General features: G+C 45.1%; 1 protein-coding gene across 1 annotated transcript in view; it reads left to right on the top strand.

Moving 5' to 3' along the window:
- The first annotated feature begins 779 nt into the window (after positions 1–779).
- ACBD6 (acyl-CoA binding domain containing 6) overlaps positions 780–25,917 on the top strand; it is an 81,590-nt gene continuing 56,452 nt past the window's right edge. The window contains exons 1-4 of the mRNA XM_027894188.1: positions 780–1,001; positions 7,808–7,872; positions 8,374–8,470; positions 25,168–25,250. Coding sequence (XP_027749989.1) covers positions 810–1,001; positions 7,808–7,872; positions 8,374–8,470; positions 25,168–25,250 — 437 coding nt within the window. The 5' untranslated portion in view covers positions 780–809. The remainder of the gene's footprint in view (positions 1,002–7,807; positions 7,873–8,373; positions 8,471–25,167; positions 25,251–25,917) is intronic.

Below are 25,917 nucleotides of genomic sequence, written 5' to 3'. Positions count from 1 at the left end.
AATTTAGATATTAGGAAGTTTTTTACCGTGAGGGTAGTGAGACACTGGCACAGGTTGTGTGGATGCCCCAGCCTCGGCAGCGTTCAAAGCCAGGTTGGATAAAGCCTTGAGCAACCTGGTGTGGTGGGAGGTGTCCCTGCCCATGGCAGGGGGGTTTGGGACTAGATGAGCTTTAAGGTCCATTCCAACCCCTTTAACATTCTATCGTTTTAGGATTTGGCTTGTACCAGCCACAGTGTGGCCAGCAGGACCAGAACAGTGACTGCCCCCTGTGCTGGGCACTAGTGGGGTCAGTTCTGCGCTCCTCAATTCGGGAAGGACATGGAGATGCTGGAGTGGATCCAGAGCTGGAGAAGGGTCTGGAGCCCAAGTCCGATGAGGAGCAGCTGAGGGAGCTGGGAGTGCTCAGCCTGGGGAAAAGAAGGCTCGGGGGGACCTTCTCACTCTCTACAACCACCTGAGAGGAGGTTGTAGTGAGCTGAGTATCTACCTGTTCTCCCAGGTAACAAGCCACAGGATGAGAGGAAGCGGCCTCAACTTACGCCAGGGGAGGCTTAGATTGGATATCAGGAAATCATTTTTTTTTTTTTTTTTCTAAAGGAAAGAGTTGTCAGTCATTGGAACAGGCTGCCCAGGGCAGCGGTGGGGTCAGCACCCCTGTAAGTGTTCAAAAACCGCCTGGGGACGCTGTTTAACGGCGGAACGCTGGGTGCGCGGGCGCGCGTTTCCCGCGGTCGGCGCGGGGGCGCGTACCGAGGCGCGCAGGGGGGGCCGGTTTAGCGGGCGGACCGGCGCGGGCGCGGGCCGCCATGGCGTCGCCCCCGCTGTCGGCGGCGGGCGGGAGCGGCGCCGAGCACAGCTCGGGCTCCGAGGCGGCGCCGCCGCCGCCGCCGGGCCGAGACCTGCCCGCGCTCTTCGAGCAGGCGGCCGAGCGGCTGCCCGCGCTGCTGCCCGCCGCCAGCAAGGAGCAGCTGCTCTACCTGTACGCCCGCTACAAGCAGGTGAGGCGGGACCGGCCCGCCCGCGGTACGAGAAGGGGCTGCGGCGGGGGCGAGGGCGGGGCCCCAGGGGCTGGGCACGGGGCTTTCTCGGGGCCACGGGGCTGCCGCCGAACCGCGGCGGTGTCAAGGGGAGAGTTGTGTCCCGCGTCTGTCCCCCCGGCTGCGTGTGCGGTGGCACAGGGATGGAGCCCGGTGGGAAAGGGATGGAGCCCGGTGGGACACAGCCCCGTGCGGTTCGGGCGAGAGTGGTTGGGAAGTGTCCCAGCAGCGGGAAAGGACCTGCGGGTGCTGGTCGTGCCCCGGTGGCCCAGAAGGCCAAGGGCATCCTGGCCTGTGTCCGCGATGATGTGGCCACCGGGGCAGTGCCTGCCACCCTGTGCCGGACACTGGTGAGGCTACACCTCGAATTCCGGCATCAGTTTTGGGCTTCTCGACTCAGGAAGGACATTGAGGTGCTGCAGCAAGTCCAGAGAAGGGAATGGACCTGGGGAAGGGTCTGGAGTGCATGTCCTGTGAGGAGCAACCAAGGGAATTGGAGGGGCTCAGCCTGCAGAAAAGGAGGCTTGGGGGGACCTTCTCGTTCTCTACAAATCCATCGGTTGGAGGGACATTGGAGCCAGGTGGGGGTCAGGCTCTTCTTCCAGGTAACAAGCCAAGAGGAAATGGCCTTCACCTGTGCTAGGGGAGGTTCAGGTGGGACATCAAGGAGAATTTCATCGTGAAAGGGTTGTTAGCCATTGGAATGGGTTGCCCAGAGAGGTGGTGGAGTCACCAACCCTGGAAGTGTTCAAAAAAAACAAGTAGACACTGCACTTCACCATACTGTTTAGTGGGAATGGTGGTGTTTGGTCAAAGGCTTGACTTGGTCTTAGGGCTCTTTTCCAGCCTTTATGATTCCATGAGATTGGTTCAACTTTGGCAGGCTTCACGGTGGTTTGAAACCGGGTGTTGGTGTGGAGGATTTGGCCATTGTCCTTGGCAGGGATGTGTCATGGGTGGGTTGGTGGCCTATTGGAGTGTCCCTGAGGCTTTGTGGAGGAACTTGGCTGATAATCCCACTGCCTCGCCTGTGTTTTCCCAGCTCCCTGTGTCTGCTGGGAGATGAGGTGCTGGGATGGGATGGAGAAGAAGTGCAGAGCGCCCACCTCCCCATCAGAGACAGTGGGGACCTGCGCTGCTGACCCAGGGTGGGCACTGCAGCTTTGGGGCTCTGCTGTGACCACACAAAGAATGTGCCTGGGAAGATCTGTCAGCGAAAGGGTTTAGAGAGGACTGGGAAACTGAACTGGCTGGTTCTGGTTGTAACCTTGAACAGGAGTCCTTTACCCCTTCAGTCTCTGTGAACTGAGCGAGCTGTAGGAGGCACCCTGTGGGAACGTACACAATGTGACTCCTTCCTGTTACATAAAACAAACAGAGCACGGATTGCAAAGCACTGTAATAATCACTTCACTTGGAGAAGCAGAAAAACTGTAAGCATTGTTACACCTGGAAGATTAAAGAATAAAAGTACAAGTATAGGCTGGATGGGGCTTGGAGCAACCTGGTCTAATGGCAGGGAGTTGGAACTGGGTGGTCTTTAAGGTCCCTTCCAACCCAAACCCGTTCTATGATTCTGTGGCTCCAGTGTGTGGTGAGAGATGCTGCTGCCTGGGCCTGAGAACTGAATCCCACTCGTTTGGATTAATAGTCACAGTTGAGAACGCACATCTTCCCCATATGTTCCTCCCATATGGATTACCTGTGTCCTACTGCTGCCATGTGTAAGTGCTTTCAGTTTTTAGTGCAATATTTAATTATCCTCTAAGCTGGCAGCAACCAGGCTGTGGTTTGTGGAGCAGTAATTATATTAAAAGCAGGCTGGTCACATGAGGTTTTGTTTTCAGATTGTGCTGGCGCTTAAACCAGGCTTCTCTTTCCCTTGTAAGAAAAGGAGAGTTGAAAAAAAAATACTAGGAGAACTTTTAAGAATAATAAGACCATGCCCAGGATGAGATGAAAAGGGTGTTTTTTCCCTTCTGTAATTTTTTTGTCTCTATTTTCAGGAAATTTGCTGTAAATAACCTCTTCTTTTTCGCTCTGTTGCAAATGCTTTGTGACTGTCCTGGGTGGAAATGGGAAGGGATTGCTCACCTGTCAGCTCATGCTTGTCTGCAGACTCCAGAGGGTTTCCTGGTGTCAGACCAATAAGGTGTTCAATGTTAAGAATTACTGAAATCAGGAGATATTTCACCACAGTTTTGATAATAGTCAGAAAAAAGCTGATAATTAGGATTATGTCCTAATGTCACTCTATCCCTGGCCAGACAGGATGCAACAGCAAGTGCCTTAATGCTGGTTGGTTTTAGGCTGTGCTTGGCTCCTGGATTTCCAATGCCTTTGGCTTCCCAGCCCAGAAAGGTGCCACCCCTGTTAGAGTGCCGTGAGTGTAGTGCTGGCACTGGGAGAAGTTTGCTAGCACAGCTACTGCAGGATTAAGCCCTGCTAACTTTGAGTTTTGCAGCATTTTGTGCTTTAAATCAAAACGAGGGCGCTCAGTGCAAGTTTTCTGTATTTAATTACAGCAGCCATATCAGGGTGCATAATGAGCTACTGATATATTACCCCCGTGGACGGTGGAATTGCTGGCACACAAAAGGTGCTGACTCAGATCTGTCCACTGCCCATGATTTGGCATCCTTGTCTTTCCTCAGTTTAGTGTTTTGTGACACTAAAGGCTTTGATTTAAGATACAACACCGTCATAAAAGAGGTGACAGTAACAGCTGAGCTCTCTGTTAAAATACTGTATATTATTTATTTCAAACTGTTTGGGTATATAGGCATTTTCCTGCAATTTTATTACCTTTTATTGGAGGCCATTGCAGGGTTTTATTACTTTTCTCTCTGATTTTGTTTATGTGTCAGAGACTTGAAAATAAGGGGATTGCTTAGTTGTCATCTCCAGTGAGGTTTTTAGAAGATGTTGCTGAGTTTACGACTCTGCCCCAGAACAGGAGGAAGAACAGATTAGTCCATAGGGCTCTGGACTGGGACTGATTTTCCTTTTCTTCCTGTACTTTCAGTGTGGCTTCAGGCAAGTCACTTGTCTGTGCCTTGAGTCTGTAGTGGTGAAGTGAAGGGAGGACTTTGCTGTGGTGTTGGGGATGTAAAAACCTGAGGTTCGGAGAGTGCAGTAATGGAGACCAGTGTAGTGGTCATGATTTAGAGAGGGAAAGGAATTCAGAACTTACTGGAAGTGATCAGAGGGTGAAAACTGCCCTGCCAGGAGAAGGGTGTGCCAGTGCCTGCGTAAATGCTGAGAGGTGCTGACAAGCTGCAAAGCCAGCACCACTGGCAAAAGGGGGCTTATGCTGACTCCCGAGTGTAGGCTCGAGAATGTAATCCCATTTTTGCATGGCTTCTTTCAAATATCGTGGATTGTGATGCCACAAACCTGCCCTGAACACAGAAGTTTCTTCCTGCAGCTCCCTGTTGCACAGAATCGTGTGATGGCACTAAGTTGCCCCTTAGTCACCAGGACCCCTTGCCTCCTGTGGTTGGTGTTTGCTTGTCCTTCCTTACACCTAGTTTTTAATCAGGGCTTTCCTGTAGGTTGGGGCAGAGCTTTGGGCAGGAACAGGCAGGAATTGCTGTCTTGCCAAATAAATTCAGCTTATTTGGCTTGTGTACAGCTAGACCTTAGTCCTGCTGTCCACAGAGGTTCTGTTCCTGTTGCTGCTCCTTAGGGAGGCTGCAGATATGATTCACCTTCCAAGATTTACAACCAGGTGAGAGTATTTGGCTGGGATTCCCTGCTGTATAAATATATTAGTAGAAAAATCAGCAAAGAGCCTTTTTACCGCCACCAGGGAGGGGGAACCAGTGGTGAATAGTGATAATCTCAAGTGATAATCTCCAACAGCTGGAGTTGTATGGGGATGGTATACAGCATTAAGTATGTTGTATGTGTACAGCTCAGGAGTACACACATCCCTGAGCATCTCTCTCACTCTGATTGTTGTGACCTTCAGCTCTCAGGTGAAGGCCTCATCCAAGGTTTCCAAATTTCCGTTTTGGCCGCAAATGGAGGTGACTGAAAACACTGCCCATTTGGGTCATCTTTGTACAACTCACGAGAATAATGCCTGCAGAAAGAATACCAGGAAAGTTTTAAATGTATTCTGGCTGTCAGGTTCTTTTAATACAGCTGATGAACTGTAAATGAGGAGAGCTGAGCATCAAGTGACCAGCCAGCACCCCGGAGACCTTCAGTAATTATTTTGTGGGCTTGGAATGAGAAACTTAAAATACTAGTATGGGCTCTTGTCTTTCTGCTGGTTATGGAAAAAAAACAGCTTTTGAGGGCCTCCAGGGAAGCAGCAGGAGGACAGAGTTCTTCACAAAATTTTTTCCAGTTTGTCATCATTGGCATGTTTAGCTAAAAATCCCCTTCCTCAGCTGTCAGTCTCAGGTCCCCTGAAATGTTAAAATTCCCGGTTGGTTTCTCACGGCAAAAAACAGGGGAGCCAAAATCTTTATTTCATTCTTTCCAACAAAACCACTGCAAGCCTTTTTAATACATCTTAAAATAGCAAACAGGGCAAAAGTGCACTTCCCCCCCCCCCCCCTTGATGGATGAAATTTAACTACTGTTCCTTGATTTGTATTACTATCGATGTTACTAACTGTCTTCCCCGACGCTGGAACAGCCTTTGAATGCCAAATCTCAAGAGAGGAAACTGCTGTCGTGTTTTGATGATGGCAGTGGAAAATTAATATTAAAACAGACTATTTTTTTTTTTTTATCCATCTTGGCCAATTTTTGCGGGTCGGCTGTTGAACTAAAGAATTGCCAAGCAGGCATTTTCCATACAGATAATGAATTTGCATTTTATTCCCCTGTTTTGCTCTTTTAAAACAAGTAGTCCAATCCACCCCTGAGCACAGAAGAAAACATTTGGATTATATGAATTGTGAGTGATTTATAGGAGTTAACTGTTGCTAGCCTGTTCTCCTGTTTCTCCATGAAATGCGATACGTTGTTTTAAGGGCCAGCTAAGATGTTCTAATTTGGATGAATTGCTCACTGGGAGACAGTCAGATGTACAGAAAATTAATTTCAGTTACAGTCACTCATATCCTCTAACGCTTTCAACGAAAACACAGTGTAGCTAATATATATCTCTCAGCACGGGCATGCTCTCTTTAAAGCCTGATTAATGATTCCATCCTCAGCATAAAATCCCCACCCTGTTAAGGTGAAGAATTGTTAGTTGATTTAAGCACTTCACCTGCCTGAACACTTGAGCATATTTCATAAAACATTTGCTGAATGCAGTTTGGTTTTGCTTGGCTAACAAAACGTCCATCCAGCAGCCTTTGCTCACCTCCAGGATGTGCCTGTGTTACCTTTCCCAAGGTACCCAGCTGTGCTGGGTTTTCTTAGTAGGGGATTGTGCTCTGTCTTACAAGGGGCTTGGTGTGATAACTGTTGCATTTGGAGCCATAGTTGTGCTCTGCCTTCTAGTCTTTTGTACATCATCCATGTGGGATATGCAGCACTTCCTTTAAAAAATTAAAAAAAACCAAACCAAGTAACCAAAAAAACCAAAACAAACCCAAAACAAAACAAACCACCAAAACAAACAGCAAAGGAACCAAGAACCAACCCCTGGTTGGTTGTGCGAATTCATTCCCTATCACAATGATATTTTAAGTTCAGGGAGATTCATTTTGCCTGTGACACCTGTGTGCAAGGGCATTTATTTTCTGTGAGGAAGTGGCACTGATAACAGGCAGATCTGGTGAGTGAGTCTTCCCCCATATTCCCTGGCTTTTCCAGGCAGGGACAGAGCCACATTCACTTACACGTTTTCCTGAGCTGACTTCAAGAAAATATCTCTGTTATCAACAAATCTCAGTTTGCTAATTGCTCTGTTCTTGAGGCAGCTGTCAATGCTGGCCACAGGGCAGGAACCTGCTTGTGCTTTGGAGCCCTGGGCAGGTGTATCCTCTGTCAGACCCCTGTGGTCCCCTTTGTGGGGAGCTTACAGAGGACACGTGGCTGCTGGACTTCCCTACAGCCACCCTGTGGAAAACTTGAGAACCCCACTGACACCAAGTCCATTTTACACTGACCATAACATTTTTTTCCCATACATCTGTCCAGCGGTTCTGGCTCGTTCCCTTGCTTCCTTGTGTTTCTTATTTCCCCACACACAGTTTAAATTTTGCCTTGCTTCTGACAGACTGGTTCATCTCTGGCACTCAGGCCTTGACTTGTCTTTCACCCAGTGCTTCCATGCACCCAGGTGCCTCGGAATGAATTCAGAAGCTGCCTGGCATTCCTTTACTCTGAGTTTGTCCCCTTGCCTTCCAGAGGACTTTGAAAATAATTAAACAGAGCCTGCACACTTGAGCTTTGTGCAGAAGCAGGTGAATTTCAGCCTTGATGAATAATCATCTCTGTAGAAACCCTAATCAACAGAATTTTTCTTGATACTGATGGGGGATGAGGCATTTGGCAGGGTAATAAACATAACATTAGTGAGAAATCACTCGCTGGTTATCCCTGTTGGGTAATGCATGCAAAATAAGTGAGCTGCATAACAGAATTGCTTCCCTTCCATCACACAAAGAAAACACAGGGATGCAAAGGTGCTAAAATGGGGGTAAGATGGGGTTGAGTTGTGTCACTTGTTTCCCCCCCCAAAACCTTTCTTCTGGCCTAATAACAAAATTATCCTGAAACCACGAGAACCCAGAATTTTCCTGGAGCACGTCCCCTTTGCTTTGTTCTAACAGAAGGAAATTTCTTTTCTTCAGGTGAAACTTGGAACCTGTAACACCCCCAAGCCCAGCTTCTTTGATTTTGAGGGAAAGCAGAAATGGTAAGTGGAAATCGTTGTAATTCCAAGCAATTTCTGGCTCTGCTTTTTGTTTGTCGACTATCTGTTGGGGGATTGTGGACCTAGAGGATGTCAACTCAGATAGTCTGCCACTGAACTGGCTTTGAAATCCTTTGTTTAACAGGGAAACGTTTGCTGCTGTGCCTGATGCAGACGTGAAATACAAGACTCCTCTGTTTTACCTTGTTCATCCAGAATTAGCCTGCACTCAACAAAAATGTTGCGTAAATAGCTACGGCTCTGCGGACACAAACTGTGTTCCAGCCTGGTTCAAGAGCCCCTGAAAGATCCTTCCATAGCCAAGTGCTGCAGTGACAGTGGCCATCCATCCATGGCTTCAGAGAAAAGTTGACCATTCCAAACCAAAGGAAAGATGGCTTTGCATCCGCTGAAAGGATTTAGATTAATCTGATCACTGTGTTCCACTGATGACACTCTGCTGTCTCTGAGGGGAACTCACTGATGTCTTTCATTCTCTCCTAGGGAGGCCTGGAAAGCCCTGGGAGATACCAGCCCTCACCAAGCTATGCAGGAGTACATTGCTGCGGTGAAGAAGCTCGACCCCAGCTGGAATCCACAGGTAGGAAACATGAAAACGCCTTTCAGAAAACAAACCGGCGTTTTTTGTCTTTGTAAAGCTGACGATGGCTCGGCTTCACGCAGATTTTTAATTGCTGCGTGGCAAACTTCATTTTGAGCAGATTAAAGTCTAAATTCATTTTAAAAACTCTCCTTTTGTTATGACTGGGATATGAAGAACCATCTCTTTCATTCATAATGATCTTCATCGCAGCGAGCGCATGCACAGGGCTGGTTTGGCTGTAGTGATCTAATTTATTTTGCTCTTATTGGTTCATGCTGTATTTAGCATGGAAAGATACTTTTTATCCTTTTCTCATCTTTCTCTTTTCAACTACGAGTTAAATGTTGATCAATAGAAAGCAATCTCCATGAGAGTTACATGAACTGAATGATCAATTCTAAAAATGTTTCCTTTTTGTTTCGATGCAGCAAATTACCAAATCTGATTATGATTAGGTACTCCAACATAACAAGTCCTGTGTCTGTGTTATAGGGAGACTGTGCTGTCATTTTAATTAATCTCTCTTTCATCTGCCAGGTTTATTACTTGATTAAATCCTTAAGGATATCTCCTGTTTATAGACTGACTTTTATACAATTTTTAAAGAGGATTGCTCTTTAGAAAAAGTATTGCCTTTGGAAATAGAGATATTTCACTAATGGCAAAACGCTGAAGGCACGGTAATTTCTTTTCACGGTAGGGAATTGATTCTTTTTTGATTCTGTGCTTTGGAAGCAAAATCTTGTATGAGCACAAGCCTATGAAACAAGAATTTGATTCTCATTTGTCTTCTGATGCTGTTCTGGAGACTTAAGAGTAATTGTTTCTCCGTCACTAGTTCATGTTTCGTGCCATTCTTACTGTTTTTGCAGGAAAGTGTTGTCATTTAGAGAAAACCCTTTTTAAAGCCCTTGGGGAAAATCGTTTTATATGCTGTACAGTTAGCAAAAGCTCACCTTAGCAGAAAATGTAATTCAAAAGTTAGCGTTAAAGTACAGGTGGCATTGCTTTCTTTACGAGAAGTCACCTGTCCTTCCTACTGCGACTTCCTTTTAGTTCCACTTTGACAGGACCAAAATGCTGTCCGGGGGCCTCTCACTCTGATGTGTCTCATGCCGCTCTGCTCCTGTTTTCTTTCCTTCCCCCTGCTAAATTCCCTTTCTGGAGCCACGAGAGGGAGCTCTGTTCTTTAAAATGATGGAGGTGCGTGTGTCAGGGGATGGAGACAAAACAGCTACTTTAGTCTTCAGATTTCAAATTGGATTTATAGAAAAGATCTGTGGCTGCATTACAAGGTGCTTCATCACTGTCACTGTCTCTCCTTTACATGCTCATCTGCGGGGGTGCCTTTGGATTTTTCTTATGTTCAGTAGATCATGAGCGAAATCCTCCAGTATTTGGTTAAGAGCAGCATAAAGGGCTTGGTACAAATTTGAAAAGTTCATCTTTCAGATCGCTGTGAATCATAAATAGTAGTTACACCACAAAGGTGCTGAATTTCTGATTGTGGAACTTCATGAATTTTGCTGTTGTAAACCCTTCTCAGTATTACCTGCTTATTTTCTCTTCGACAGTTCATCTCGTCCATTAAACTTGTTCTTTTGTGTTATCTCAAATCCTCCTCAGGCTCCTGTTTCATGTATTTGCAAAAAGGGCTTTAATGTCTTGACCCTTTAGTACTAAATATGCAAAATTTTAAACTTAGAAGCAGCTTATATTTTTTGTAGGTTCATTTTTTTTTCCCCAGCACATTTGCTGCTGTTCCGGAGCTTTCAGACTGTCGGTATTTTTGTTAATAAATAGAATGGAACTCAGTGCAGTATTTCTTACGCAGTCCAAATGGATCCACTTCTTCATTCCTTTTTCTTGATTCTCCATTGATTCATTCTTTCTTATTGATCTTGCAGTTTCTATATTAGTACACTTTCTGCATCAGCTGTAACTGCTGTCATTTAGTATCTTTGTTTGGGATGGTGAAAAAACCAAAGTGAAAGGATTCTGATGCAATTGGAGTGCCCTGAGTTTGTGTTCAGAAGCAATGAAAACACCAGTGGCAGCCAAAATCTGATCTGCTGCTTCTGCTGCTGCATGGAGTCTGGAGTTAACTGCACTTCATTAGAAGACAACTGAATGTGGAGAGGCAACAGCACAGCTGTTCTTCACTCTTTGAAGCTGGTATGACACCTTTTACAGTGGAGCCACATCTGTTGGCTCATCTCCATGGCTGTTTCCAGTGTGTTTTAGTTCCTTCTTCACCCTGCACGTTGTCTGATAGTCTTGCCAAGTCTTTTCTTTCAGAGCTTAGTCTGAAGCCTGGAAAGAAATGATCATACTGCATTTATTTTCAGCAATTTTATTTGCTGAGAGATCTTTAAATTAGCAGATAACCAAAAGGATACTGAGGTGAGATTGTCTTTACGTCCATGAATCCACAGGAATCTCCTTGCTATGTCTGTCTTGATCCCAGCAGTGTAGAACCAATAATCCCAATTGGCTTTTTGGGATGCTTTGCACTTAGGCCCTCCTGTGTTGGCATAGTCTTACTGTGTGTCGTGTGGCGTGTTGTTTTGTTCCTGTTCCCAAGAGCAGCTGTTAGCAGGAGGTCAGGAACATTCTTTTCCATGCAGTCTCCATTCTCCTCTTGATGCAGTCTTCCTTCGTCATCTTCTACCTTTTAGCACATCTTTTGTTTCTTGTTCTTGCTTGTGAGTCATTCCTTTCAGTCTGAAGTTCCAGGCAGTGGAAAGGTAATTGCTTGGACCAGCTCAGCTCTATTTGCATATTTCAGAGACATCACCTGTCCTTCAAGTCTATTCACTCTTCCTCCAGAACAGAGAATAATTTATGAAGCCATTCTTTTGCATTCTCTAGCCTTAAACAGAAACATTTCATGTCAATACCTTCCACTGGTTTGGGTCCTTTGGAAAGGAGTATGTGTCCCAGCAGAGTCTGGTGTCATCTTCCTGCTTTACTGGCAGCTTTACTGGTGGCTTTTGCTGGTGTGTGTGAATTAGGTGATGACACTCACCCACCCTCCCTGCCAGGCTCTGCGTGCCCATCCCTCTGACCCACCACAGTGGTTCTGTCCTGCAGCCTTAGCAATGGGCTCAGGGATTTTGGGAATATCACCTTCACAAGCTGGTGTCTTCCATCTTCATGCAGGAGCTGTGTTTTCATGTACATCACTGTATAACTGGATACTTCAGTACAAGTGGCTGTATTTCCATTCCCCAACACGCTCCAGAATTCCAGTCTCTGTTGTGTATTTCATATCACAAATCCCCACTGGCTTCGGTTCAGATTTTTCGAACCTCAGCCAGCCATGGGAGAAGCAGAAGCAGGCCAGGACCTTCCCTCAGCAGCACTGAACACATCCCTTCCACTGAAATCCCATCTCCAGGGCCGTGGCTGGAGGTGTGACACAACACTGCAGTGGGGTGGTCGGGAGCTGTTATTGATCCATTCTTGTTAACGTGGCACGGCTCGAACAATAAAAATAAATAATAAAAAAAGCATCCAGATTTGCTCATCTGTTTTAGCCTTCCATTTGCTGATTGCAGTTTTGGCATCACTTGACTCTAAATATTTCCTTTTCCTATTTCTTATACTGAGCATTTACCAGTTCCAATCTCAGCAGCTTGTCACTACCAACTTCAGTGGCATTCTTTCCCAAACACTTAAGAGGCCTCTTCCTATTTGCTTTGGCTGCTGAAACTCACAGGATGACTTAATGATTTTCTATTTATATATTAAAATTCTAAAAATCGACATTTTAACTTGTTTGTGCCAGGAGAGGGCCCCTGGGGAATACAGTCTCATGAAAAAGAAAACAAACTTCAGAGTAAATAAAATAGCAAATGTGCTATTGCTGCAGGCTTGGAGCAGTCCCTTAAGCTGGAAAACCTGTGGGAATGAACAAATGGATTTGTCCAGTGGGTGTTTTTGCAGGAAGTACTGCAGGGGGCAATATTTGATAAGGTGGTTGGCCAGGTACCCTGTGCCCAGGGCTGGGTTCTGTCCCCCTTTCTCCTGGTGAAATAATGTTTCTCTGCCACGTTTTAAACGCGACAAGCAAGTTGAAACTAAAATGTGCAGAAGGGAATTTGCAATCTGACATAGAGTGAAAAGCAGAATAAACAGTTCCCAGATTTGCAGCACAGCTGAGTTTGTGTGTGTGCTTTTCTTAGGTTGCACCAGGTGTTGCTGAGATATTTTAACAATTGATTTAAATTAATGAGCCTCTTCTATATAAGTAGGATCTCCAAGTGAATTTAGAATTTCTATCATGTAGGATCTCCAAGGGAACTTAAGAATTTCAGTCCTGACTCAAATGCAGACTGCTCTTCCAATGACATTAAAACAAGCATTTGGAAATCCAATCCTAATTTTTCTTAAATTTAGACTCATTGCTCAGGTCTGTCCTGTTCATATCTGGAACAAGAAGCTTTGATCTTTTGCAGCTTACAGGTTTTTATGTGTCTGGTCAACTTCTCTAGGAGTTAGATTAGTGGCTGGTAAATCATACTGTAGTTTCAGTGTGTGTTAGTACTGCAGACCAATGGAATTTCTTCTGGAAATTAAGAAATGCGTCAGAAAAGCTCTTGCCTGTAAACAAAATGAGTGCACCCGTCATGTTTTCCTGATTTGTCTGTCAGTCAAACAGATGTCTCCCGTGATAATCTGTCCCAGCAGCCACCGTTGGTTGTTGGGGAAGAGCAGCAGAGTGGTGTGGGCAGGATTACAAGGGGGATGGGAAGAGCAGGAAGGGTCCTGTTTGGGTCTCTCTCCGCTGTCACCAGCAGCAGCGTGCTCACATACCTGCTTCCTTTGGGTAAATATCTCAATTTATGGCTTGCTGTGCTGCGAGGTCAAAAACTTGGAAAAAAACGGCGACTTTATTTCTTTTGTAGTATAAAAGCAATTTAATTGCATCGTGTAAAGTGGGCGCTAATCGAATTATGGCTGTGCTCCTTAAAGCTTGCTGTCCTGTGCCGTGCTAATGCAGCACACTGGGAAGGAGACCAGTGCTGGCAAGGTCTTTGCTCTGCACATCTCCTTCTGGGTTTGTACAGAGAGATCCTTGTGTGGCCTTTCACCCTGAGGGAATTTCCTGGTTTACTCTGGGGTTTTTTACCCAACTGTTAATAAAACATGGAAAAGGAACTGCGCTGTTTATTATACATATTTTGACAGCTCTTATTTCAGCGAGCAGTCACACTGGAAGAAGCAAATCACTGACATGATTCGTAAACTCTAATCAGGCTCTTTCCCTTTTCAGAAAAAAAAAAACCAAAAACAAAAACAAACCAACCAAATCATCAAGCCTGGAGTTTTTTTGTTTATGTTTTTGGGGTTTGGTTTTGTTGTTGGGTTTTGTGTTTGTTTTTGTGGTTTTGTTGTTGTTTTGTTTTATGGGGGTTTTGTTTTTGTTTGGTGGTTTGTTTTGTTTTTTTTTAATCTAGCAGAAAATGAAGCACTAGAAATTGAGTAAAACAAGGAAACGGATCCACCCCAGGCCTCTGGCTTTGGGGCATGTAAGACTGTAATGTCCTCTGGGTTTAGGGTTTTTTTCCTGAACCGCATTGGAATGTGTAATAGTTCGGGGGGGTTTTATGTCCTGAGAAGGGTTAGATCTTAACACCCAGAGGGATTCTTCTACCCTTCTGCCTTTTGCCAGCTGTATGAGGGACAATCTCTAGCATGCAACTGGTTAGTGGAGGATGCAGCCTTCTTGTGGGAGGGAGTCATTTACTGTGCATGGCTAAGGAAACCTTGCAGCTTCACCTCAGCTCCTGCCTGTGAGACTACAGGTGGAGCGACCCACCTTATTATATCCAAGTTGGAAAATTGGCAGTTTATTAACTGCACAAAATTAGAACTTGAGTGCTTTACTTTTCAAGCATGCCTTCAGAACCAATTTTTTTTATTAGCAAGGGGATGTCTTCTTGTTCCTGTTGTGTAAGAACCTAAAATATCAAATATGAGCAAGTATCAATTAAATTTCCCTGTTCTTCGGCAGTAAAGGTGGGCAGCACTGCGTCCTTTGCTTCTCTGGACCTTCTCATGAGGAAAGTCTGCTGGTGCTCGAAGTCTTTGATATAGGTCCTACTCACAAACAAAGCTGTACATAGGTGATTTACTGCCTTTCTGTCCCTGTCTTTGCTCATGTAACTCCAGCAAGTAACACATTCTAGCAAGTAACTCACTTGCCAGGCATTGGAGTGTTGTGCTGGTGGAGCCATCAGCCACAGTGGGCTGGGATTTTGCCTGTGGGCAAACCTGAAAAAAATCACAGGGCTTTTTTTCTCTCCTGCGGTTGCATTTTATTGTGGAGCACAAAACAAAAGTGCCAGACCCAGGGTGAGATTTGCAGTTGTTTGGAATAGCGGCTCTGGAAAGCTGTGCAGAAGCGAAGAAGTTAAAATGAACAAGCGGCTCCGTAGTAGAAATACAAACAGCTGGAATATGTGCCAGCCTCCCCTCCCCCGGGAGCCTGTTGGATTGTTCTCTTTGATTTTACATCTCCGCAGAAATTTATGGTCTCGGCTCCTTTTATTTATGACACTGCGATCCTCGATCGGGCGATTGATGGAAATGCAGGAGTGCCAGGCTGCAAGCCCTGTATTTTAGGGAGGATTAGAAAGCAAACCAGCAATGCTGTATGGAAAACTGCACTGGAATACCCCGTGTTTTTATGTCCCTAAACTTCTTCACAGTAAAGAATCATTATGACGAGGGTTCCTACCCCTTTTCTTACCCTCCTTTTAAGGTGCCTGTTCTGGCTGAAAACACACTCTGTGTTGAATGTGCAATCTCACTAGCCCTGCAAGGGCTAACTTCTGCTTGTAGAGATGTTAATCCCTATTTTTCCAGCTCAGACCCAGCAGTGCTGATGCACCATGTTGTGAGTGTGCTGTGGGAAGCGTAATATATTCTCTCACAGCTGCTTGAATGTAACAGTAGTTGTTTTGGGGAATTGCAAGCAAGAAATTGCAGGGCTCACCTTTTTTTTTTTGGCTACCAGTGTAGTGATTTTGGCTAAATATTTAAGCAAGGATGAAGTATTTTTCCTTTTGAATATGTTGGTGAATTAATTTTCATCACCTTGAGCTAATTAAAAAGAAAAATATTGTACTATTTGGAATGCATTCAGGGGAAAAAAAGAATAATTAGAGGCATAGCTCTGCCTTGCTCAGTGTGCTGCTGCAGCACAGTGATGTGTGTGGCATCTCAGTGTCACGATTCCTGGCTTACAGTGGGGTGAGGACACTGCATCAAACCCAGATACACCAGAAGAAACTGAAAAAAAAGATTAAATAAATTTAAATGGATATATCAAACTACTGGCATTCAGTGACGACAAGATGCAGCAGAATGAGGCAAAGTACTGCGTGACTTTCTGTGCAGTAGGGATTTAGTTGCTTTTTTCTTTTCCCCTTAATCACGCACCAGAAGCGACAGGTTGTGCTGTGTGGCTGCAGTGCACGGGTAGCAGTCCCACAGCACTGGTTATTCTGTCATCCCACAGCTCTGGGATTGGAAGCTGAGCTCTGGGACCTTAAAACTTCACTTGAGCAAGTGCTCTCCTCGCTCAGAGAGCATCTCAATATCAGGGAAGGTGTAAGTTGCTGCTGATCCTCTGCTGAAGGTTGTTGCTTCTACATCTGAGTTGACGGAATATGGTTAGAGATGCTGATAATTCCAGGGAGAGCCCAAGATCTTGGCTTAAACTCAGAAGGCAAGGTTGAGTTTGTGTCAGACCAGTGAGGGGCAGTTCAGGAGCTTGGGGCAGAGAGCAGAGCAGGCTGAACTTCAGCCTGGTGTAACAGGAGGAAAAATAAATAGGAACACACAGGGGGAGTGCCCAGAAACGTGGAAAAGCCTGATTCCATGACCCCAAGTCCTGTTGCTTGGGATAGCCCAGTGAGGTGGTGAGTGAGGGTGGCTGGAGCAGACACAGCCTCCTCTGCTTGTGGCAAGCGGTGGGCATTCAGGAGGGGGGCTTGGACTTGCTCTGCAGCTTGCTTGGGAACTTGTGGTATCCTCTCCTCAGACAGCTGTTTTGGCCAGCAACCCACCAGGCTGGGTTAGCAGCTTGACTGCCTTAAGTGGGGAAGGGTGCAACCTCTAATAAGAGAACCCAATTTTGCAGAGTCACTGAAGCTGTTGCAGAACTCTCAACTTGATGTGTCAGGGGCTCTTAAAAGAATTCAGAAACTTGGGAAGAAATTGCAGGTTTATCTTACTATGGAGTATGTAATGCCTTGATTTTTAGGTGTGGAGCTGTAGGCATTTCCTTGATGATATTCAGACACAGGAAGGGTCTGTGTACCCTGCTGCTTCACGTAGTGATGCAAAGGCGGGTTTAAAAGAGAGAATGTGTTAAATAAAAATAGCACATGCTTTTGGTAAGGAGAGAATAGCTGCAATTGTTTTGTGTATAACATAAGCTGTAGCATAATTAAGCTGTTTCTTTAGTGAAAATCCAGCTTTTCGTGTTGGAAAAAGGGTAAGTGGTTATGTTTAGCTTGCTCTTTACAGGAAGTACCAAGGAGGTTTTGAATGTAATTACTGGAGATCAAGCTTTTGTTTTGATGTTGGTTAATGTCTTGTAAATGTCATTTGTCTCTTAGAGTGGAAAAGGAGTTATCATTTAAAAGTGCAGGATTGTCTTCTGCTTAGATTCTTGTGGCACTGTTGTACCAAATGAGTCCTATTGGAAGGGAAGGTGGCTCCCTGAAGTGTCTCTAGAGCATCCTGTAAGCATTTTGAGCTGAACCAACCAACACAAAGGCACGTAGAGGCTCAGGCACAGCACTGAAGCTGCCTCCAGATCCTGCTGCATCCTTCTGGCTGAGCCTGCCAAGGGTTACACCGTCACTTCAGAAACCTTCTGTTCCTGCTGGGATGCTCAGATCCTTCCCTTGCCCGAGTCTGTGGGGACAGGGAGCAGCAAAGATCTCTTCATTCTTCCATTTCTCTGCCTGCAGAGCTCATAAATCCATCCTCTGCCTTCACAGCCAGATCTGCTGGAGGAGAGAAATGTCCGTGGCGCTGGTCAAGTTGCCAGTGGGGACATTGGCCACTGTGGTGCTGTCTGGCCCAGACAGAAAGTGGAGGATGAATATGTCAACAGACAGGCTGGGAGTCCTTGATTTATCAGAGGTAGTTGGTGTTCAGCTTTCAAGCTTCAGAGCGCCTGTTTCATCCCAAGCTGTGTAGTCCGTCGGTATTTCCAGTTTGGCTCAGAATACGTTTCTTGCTCATACAAATGTCTGTGTAAATCTGTATAAATGTCTGCATTAGATTGACAGAAAAAGCAGCAATTACAGTCCAGGCTGTGTTTGTGTCTATGGCTTGGTCCCCTCTGCTTGGGCATTTGTGGATGTTCACAGGGGCAATGTGACAGAAAGCAAAAACTGTGGGAAGCCACTGCATTGGATTTTTTGATTCAGCATATTATTGCCTTCTGTGTATATGCTAAAATGTATATAGTGAGTGATGAAATCACAGCTCCTAGCAAGCATAAAATTTGTGCAGAAGTATGTTAAGCATTTTATATTTCTTTCCCTTCCCCTGACTGTCTTTACTACTAATTTCCAACTGTGATTATGGCGCAGTTATTAATTAAGTCGTTATAGTTAAATGAGTAATCTGCAAGGCTTTGCTTTAGATCACAGCTCTGTTTAACTAGGACATTAATTATAGTATGTTTGTTTTTATTTTTTTTTTTAATGTAATCTGGAAAATATTTTCCCTGGCTTGGATTGTTTTCTTTAAGAGGAAATTCTATGATGAGGCTTAGAAGAACCAGATAACTTTTTTTTTTTTTACGTAGCCATGAATGGAATATTAACTAAACCGACCCTGCAATATTTAAAACCCCCCAAAAACCCCAACCCCACGTTACCCTGCGGAGCGTTCTGCCTTTTTTTTTTTTTTTATTAGGGCAGTTTGCTCAAGATGGTTCAGATCCTCAGTGGTCTCTTGAAAAGGCTCCAGGTGCTGAGTCATGTGCACGCTCCGGCCGAGCTGCTGCTGGGAGCCAAGGAGGATTGTTGAGAGAGGAATATTAAAATAGTCTGTTTATGACAGACGTTAATACGGCTGGTGGGGAGGGGGTGGCGGCCGCTCGTCAAAGGTAGCTCTGCAGCATGGCAAGAGGGGAGGCTCAGCCAGGGAGGGGGATTCGTGTCTTAATTAGGTGTAACTGGCTGCCACGGAGGGGTGAGAAACGCTGAGCTTGTGTTTTAGTCAGGAAAGAAGGATTTTATTAATTTAAGCAGTGTAAAACAATGCCTAATTTTACAAACGGTTAAAAACAGTAGCGTCACCACTGAAGGGTTAAGATTTACCTCCCCTCCCCGCTGCGGGTAGTGTGAAGTTCAGCTGAGCTGTAAAGACAGGAGGATACAGGTGGAAAATACCTTTGGAAGAGAACATTGTTTGTCCTCATTTCATGCCTCATTAGCCGCGCTGCCGGAGGACCCTCCCGCATTGTTATGGGGTCAGGAGCCTCCCGCGGTGCTGGGGGAGAAGGGACATCTCCTCCCTGTCCAAGGGCTCTCATCTTCGGACCACCTGCGTGTGGGGTGGAGAGCAGCCTCCTCCCCTTGGCTCTCCCGGCACTGGCCTTAACCAGTAAAGGAAAAGACGGCAGCAATTATGGCACACGCAATTAACGAGCTTCTAATCTCCAGCCTTGTGTGTAATTGCTGCTGTCAAATACAATTAGTGTCTGCCCAAGTTCCCTTCCCAGGGGGACGGGCCAGGCAGTGGCACAGAGGGAGAGGAGGGAGGGCAAGTGTCTGAAACTTTAAGAGAGTTTACATTTTCTTGTCGCTTCCCTAATAACCCTCCCTCCTCAAGTAGAGCAATGTTAATCCAAAGCATTAAGGGGACATGGTGGCCAGCAGAGAAGCCCTTAAGGTTTGTTCTTGGGTTAGCTCTGAAGTGTCTTCTCAAAAATTTCTCACCTGAGACTATACCAGTTTAATTACAATTCAGTCAGCACTTGTCAGGGATTTACTGGTACCTTCCTGTGAGCCTGATGGGGTTCCAGGACATCACCTGTCCTGTTGTAACAACACATTGGAGTTGCTACACCTCCCAGGTGTAGACTGGGGAGCTGGGACATGGGCCAGGGTTTCTCCTACCCGTGCCAAGCAGATCCCTCTGAACACTCAACACTCACAGCTCCTCCAGGGCGATGGCTCAGGTCCCTTGGTTGCACCCCAGAGCCCTGCAACACCCTGTGAGGCCAAGACAGATTTTGGTGGCTTCTTTGGTGGCTGCTGAAGGCTGCCACATTCCTGTCAAGGAGGGTGATCCACTGCTCTGCTGCTGTGTGTGCACCTTGCTGCAGCCTGGGATGGAGTAAGGAAGTGCATCCCTGTCCCCAGCGCTGGGAACGTGCCAGACTGGCATCTGTGCTGGAGGGACAGGTGAGCTGGAGGGAGGTGAATTATGCAGAACAAATGCAGGTTGGAATCTGCACCACGTATTTGTTGCTGCGGAAACGCCTGGGAAGTTTTGACTGTCGTCATTTTGCTGGGAGTATTTCTCGTCTCCATCTCATGGAGCTGGATACAGCTGCTACTCTGACTTAAGCTGCATCAGGCTCAGAGGAAGAGAAAAATAATACAATAAGTAGCACAAACTTCTCCCATGCAGTGTGGTGGCTCAGGTGTGAGATCCTGATGCACAGCTCTCATTTAAGTTGTCTGGCTTCTCTGTTTCCAGGGTGCACGACGATGATAAACCCAACTCTTGACCGTTTTAAGGCACTAGTCAGGGTAACTTTGAAGATAAGTAGTTGGATGAGATGAAACCTTTTTTGCTGATGGCTTTCTCTTTTTTTCTTGAATATATATTTATGAGAAGTTATTTAAAGGTTTTGGGTATGGAGAAAAGCCAGAGTGAGATGTGAGGGGACTGGGAGGATGATAGATGTGCTATGCAACACAACCACCTGCCTTGCCAAACAGCTATTGCTGTGTATGCTGGGTGTCTAGGCACGCAAAACCAGCCAGGCAGAGTTCCCATTTTGCTGTGGATAAAACTGGGTACATTTATCCCATAAAACTGGGTACATTTAACCCATGCCTGGGATCTTCTGTTAACTCCAAGTTATGGTGTTCTGTTTTTTTAGAAGCCTTACTGAGACTTCTGCTATTCCTGCTGTTTTGCAGTATCTCTGTAGGATTTCTCTCTGCCTTTCCTTCTATGAGATTCAGGAGTCCCTCACCCTAGGTATAAATATCTGTGTGCCATTTGGTCCCAGCTAATCACTGATGGTAACTTTATTTGCATCTCTCTGGCAAGTTCTGGCTCTCGAGTTTGAAGTGGTTCACTGGAAGGGCCCATGAATGTGCCATCTTATTAAATCTGTTGTAGCCTGGTTTGCGTGAATTGGAACAAAGCTTGGGCTTGGAGATGAAAAATAAAAACAACCCTGTCCTGTCTTCAAGGATGTAGGAAAAGACTGACCCACTAAGCCAACCTCCATCAGGAAACTACTGCTCTTTCTGTTAGATGATAATTTTCATCCCACTCCCAAAAAATGCAGGAGGAGAAAATGGGTCACGTTGTGATCATGGCAGAGTTTTAAGACCAAAATCGAATGTGAACTCAAAACCCTACAAAGAAAATGTTTTTGTCTAATTGTTTTGCATTTCCATAATGCTTAGTAGGATAAAACAGTCTTCTCTCTCTCCTTTATTTTTCAATCACGATTAGACTTTAATGTTATTAAAGCTTATAAGTGAGTTTGAGGCACTGTCTTGTTGAAGAGAAGATGGAGCTGAAATTTTCAGTGAGGCATTGGACAGGGTTTTTAATGTGTCTGTCATTATATGTTAACCTCTGAACTAGGACACGATGTCTGTTTTATGGCTGACAACAATTTAAAAGTATACATCTTGACATGGTGGATAAAGGAAGAAGGGGGAGTGGAGAAGAAAAAAAGAATTAATGATGTTAGCAAATATTAGTCCCTGTATTTCCATTTTGCTCCGAAAGTGGTTGTCAGGCTTTGAGGCTGCCTGGAGCAGCATTGCCAGTGACAGGCAGCGGGGATGCCATTGTCCCTTGAATCGAGCCGGGCTTTTATTGACACACACACGGGGCTCCGAGGCAGGGACGGGGAACGCTCTGCTGTCTGTTCCGGGACGAGTGCGGATTTCCTCCTGGCATTCCTGGTGACATTTGAGAAGGATAGTTCTGGGCTTAGTGGAGTTCCCTGCGCTGGTCTGTGAGCACGCTGGGAGTCAGGGGAGTTGAAAGTGTCTCTAAAGGAGTACAGGTGCTGTATACAGAGACACGGATCTGTCCGTGATTTATGCTGGCTCTGGTCAGCCAGACCCGCCCACCAAAGTTAACTGTCAGGAGTAACAGTGACTTGGACATCAGCCTTAATTGTACACAAGCCACAAAGAATCAGCGGGCAAGAATTAGGGATAAGCATGAGAAATTCCATGTACCATTCCACATACCTGTTTAAGGCATCTCTTAACACTTGTTTATCATCTCTTCCTGAATCTTCTATGTGCCCCTGCCTGTGCTTTGGCACAGAAGTGCAATTTTCTAAGGTTTCTTCATGTGCTGTCACGAACTCCTCTTTATTCCCACAGTTTTTAACTGGCAGTTTAAGAGCAATCCCCTCACACTCATGGAGCCCGCAGCAATTTTGCCTTTGCTACAGCGTCTGTCTTGCGTGGTCTAACTGTGGATAATACTGCTGTCACCTCTGTTGGATTCTGCTTGGAAATTATGGGAGCCTGGGATCATGTTATTCCATAACTGTCATTAGTTACATGTGTATCTGCGGTGCTTTCTGCACGGCACTGCCAGCAGCGAAAGAAATGGAGCTGGCTTAATTCAGAGCCACATAGTTAATTATTAGTGCCTTTTCAACGGAGGAGAGAGGAAATTTGCAGTGTCAGGTTTTAATTTCATTGTGGTGTGCAGGGTGATGTGACTTTAAACTCGCCAGTCATTGTCTGTGTGTAGGTAGCACTGGGTTTATCTTCCCAGCCTTAAAAGCCCTTTTTTTTTGCTGTAGAAATATCAAAAGATTTAAGAAGGAAAAAGGCATCTCTGCGTTACTGGTTCCGTCAGCCAGGATGGGCAACGGTCAAAAACACAGGTTGCTGTCAGCACGGTGGCTGTGACGTGGTTTGGAAGGAGCAGCTGCTGCTGTCCCACCTTTTGTGTCGCTGAGTTTGGTTCGTTGTGCTTGGATGTTGCTGGACAGCACAGATTTTGGAATGAACTCATGGATAGCCGTACTGTCAAGGGCAGCTGGAAAGAAACGAGTTTGTATCCGCATGGCAGCAGAATTAATGTTTTTTTTGGGAAGAAGTCTTCCTCATAACCTGGGCAGATTCCCCTTGAGAAAGTGCAGTGGGGATGAGTGGTAGAGCCATGATGCTTCATTCGTGGCTTTGCAGAGTAGGGGCACACATTAAATCCTGGGGGAACAGCTGAATCTTTTCCTGGACTTCCTTCGTGAACTTGTTCTACATATCAAGGGCCCTGATGGAAAAAGTTTGGTTCAGCATTCATAAATTGAATATTGAGTTAGCTATTTCTGTGTGAAAGAGATCAGATAAAAGCTACTTGGACAAAGTAACTTGTACATGGATTAAAAGCCAGAGAAGTTTTTGCCTGAGCACTTTTGGGAAAGTCTTTTTCGCTGAGTTTCCCGATGGCCTTATGTGTGCTCAATCAGCGTGATTAATCTGTGGTAGAAATGCATTCGTTGTGCAAAGAAGGTGAACTTAATCCCAGTAACCTTTTTTTTTTCCCCCTAACAATTTCTCTAGAAAGATGAAATGTATTTTTTCAAATGTTTTTTTCTGACTTGGGGAAAAAAACAACCACCAGAACTGGAGTAGGGAGAGGTAAAAGAATATAGATTAAAATTTTTTTTGCAGTTTCTGATACTGGTTGAATACCCACCATCCCTCACAATCAAACAGGATAGATGTGAGCATAGCATTACTGTATAGGTATAACTCTTGCATGCACTTGCAGATGATCTGAAATTAATTTTCTCTATAAGTGGTGTGGAAATAACTTGTGGACAGTAAGGTTCTCTGCTAAATAATTTTTTAAGAGGGGCACTGCACTGTAAAGATTCTGAAACCCTTTCTCTTCAGGAACTTCATGTCACCTTCTACTCTAAATTAGAAAAGGCCTAAATGCAATAGAATAGTTTTCAAAGCCAATTTCCTTTCGATTTTTTCTTTTAAACAAGTATGTCTGTGATATCTGCAAACCCAAAGCAGTAAATAGATTTATAACAAAAGCAACCAAGGTAGCAGGAAGAAAGATATAGAAACATGGAGGGTTTTTTGGAAAAAAAAAAGAAACATCTTTCTAGGTAGAATTCTGATAAGGCAATAACATTTTTTTGTGTAATCAAGTTGATTAGAGGGATGGAACACCCTTCCTGTAAGGAGAGAATTGGGATTGTTCAGCCTGGACAAGAGAAGGCTTTGGGGTGGCCTAATTACAGCCTTCCAAAACCTGAAGAGAACCTACAAGAGAGATGGAGAGAGACTATTTACAAGAGCATGGGGTGACAGGATGAGGAGGAATGGCTTAAACTGACATGTTTAGATTAGGTATTAGATATTAGGAAGAAATTCTTTATTGTGAGGGTGGGGAGGCCCTGGCACAGGTTGCCCAGAGAAGCTTTGGCTGCCTCATCCCTGGAAGTGTTCTAGGCCAGGTCAGACAGGATTTGGAGCAACCTGGGACAGTGGAAAGTGTCCCTGCCCATGGCAGGGGGTTGGAACATGGTCAGCTTTAATGGCCCTTGCAACCCAAACCATTTCAGGATTCTGTGATTCTCTGGTTTGATGTATTGCAGCTACAGAGAGGCTGCAACATGGCTGTGACAGTCTCTCATCACAAAATGCCACGGTACTGTCAACTCTGATAACTACAAGTTGCAATTAATGGGCTGGTTTTATAAGGAATTACTGCTGCACATTGCAAACCAGTTTGGACTGCTTACCTGAAAACCAAAATACTACATGTTGTACAAGAGTCGGGGTTTCTGATGCCCTGCAACCCCTAATTGGGTCAGGCTTTCCGATAGCAGGCACTGAAAGTCTGGCATCAGCGTAAGGCCAGGCAGTTGAAGATCCCAAGCTGCAGGATGGTTTTTTGAAAAGGTAGGCCTGGGGCTCCGTATCGATCAATCATTATTCTAATTGTTCATTTCTATTATGGTGGGGATCATTCAGAATCTTAGAGTTCCTGGGAGTAAATCATTTGGAAATGCTGCCCATTATAAAATTTAATTTTAAATCTATATTAAATAGATTTATAAAGGCAAGCTTTGCAATCTAGTAACAAGAACATTATGCTGCCTCACAGAGGCTCGGCTTTGGGGTCCTGAGGGGCCAGGAATGCTGCGGAGGAAACGCGCTGGGGCTTGTGGTGAGTGGGGTGGTGGTGCTGCCAAGCCTCTGGGCCACCTTCACAGCAGCATTGATCCTGTTTGCCGTGAGATCCATCCAGCTATTCCAGAGGGAGTGGAGTCATGGGGTACTGTTTGCTGTGAAATGAGGCTTCCAGAGGGCTGATCCCGTCTCTGGGGTGGGAAAAAGGGTGGGAAATGGCAGAAAGTTGGGAATGGGGTGGGAGCTGGGATGCTGGACCAATCTTTCTTTTTCTTTCAGACAACAGAGAAGAGGGCAAAGGAAAGCAAAACTGTGTTTGGAGGCCCAGTCATCAGCTCGTTGTATCAAGAAGAAACAATCAGGTGATTATCTGTACTGGAATTCGGTTAAAACCAGTATTTTTATAATGCCATTTTGCTAAGCTTCTTTTTTTAATAATTGCACAAGTGTGGTGGTGACTACAACAGGATAATAAATGACAGGAAAGAACTTTTCAGGTCCATAATCATTTAAATCAATATCTGCCTGTATCACTGCCAGGTAGTAACCTTTCCCTAGCACAAGATGTGGGGGAAGGGCAAGGCTTCCCATTTTTCAGCTATATGGCTAAAAAAAAAAAAAGGTAATATTGGATATTTTTAATAGAAAGCTATTCAGACACTACCTTTTCCAAATAGTTATTTCTTTACCAATACATTCATTAGGGATTGTTCAGTGAAGGTTTTAGTGTTGAACAATGTTTACCTTCAGGGAGAGTTTGTACCTTACATCAAATTAATGTTTTTTTCTGGCCTCTGCAGCTAGCAAAGCAGAAATGCATTTACTAAAACCAGAGTTGCTGCTATTTAAAACTGTCAAGGTGCAAGTAGTAAGTGACATAAGCTACTCAATAAGGATAGCTGGATGTTTTTGGTTTGGTTTGGTTTGGTTTTTTACTGTTCCAATCAGAGAAGAATTTATTTTTGAGCAGCGTTTTTGCTGTCATGTTGCAGTCACCCATTTACATGTACGTGATCCCATTTTTTATTG

This window comes from Empidonax traillii, unplaced genomic scaffold (genome assembly GCF_003031625.1).
Source record: "Empidonax traillii isolate 1590-97213 ecotype Southwest subspecies unplaced genomic scaffold, ASM303162v1 scaffold419:size1009643, whole genome shotgun sequence".
NCBI lineage: Eukaryota > Metazoa > Chordata > Aves > Passeriformes > Tyrannidae > Empidonax > Empidonax traillii.
Note: the sequence above shows the minus strand (reverse complement) of the source record. Positions and strands in the feature narration are given on the sequence as shown.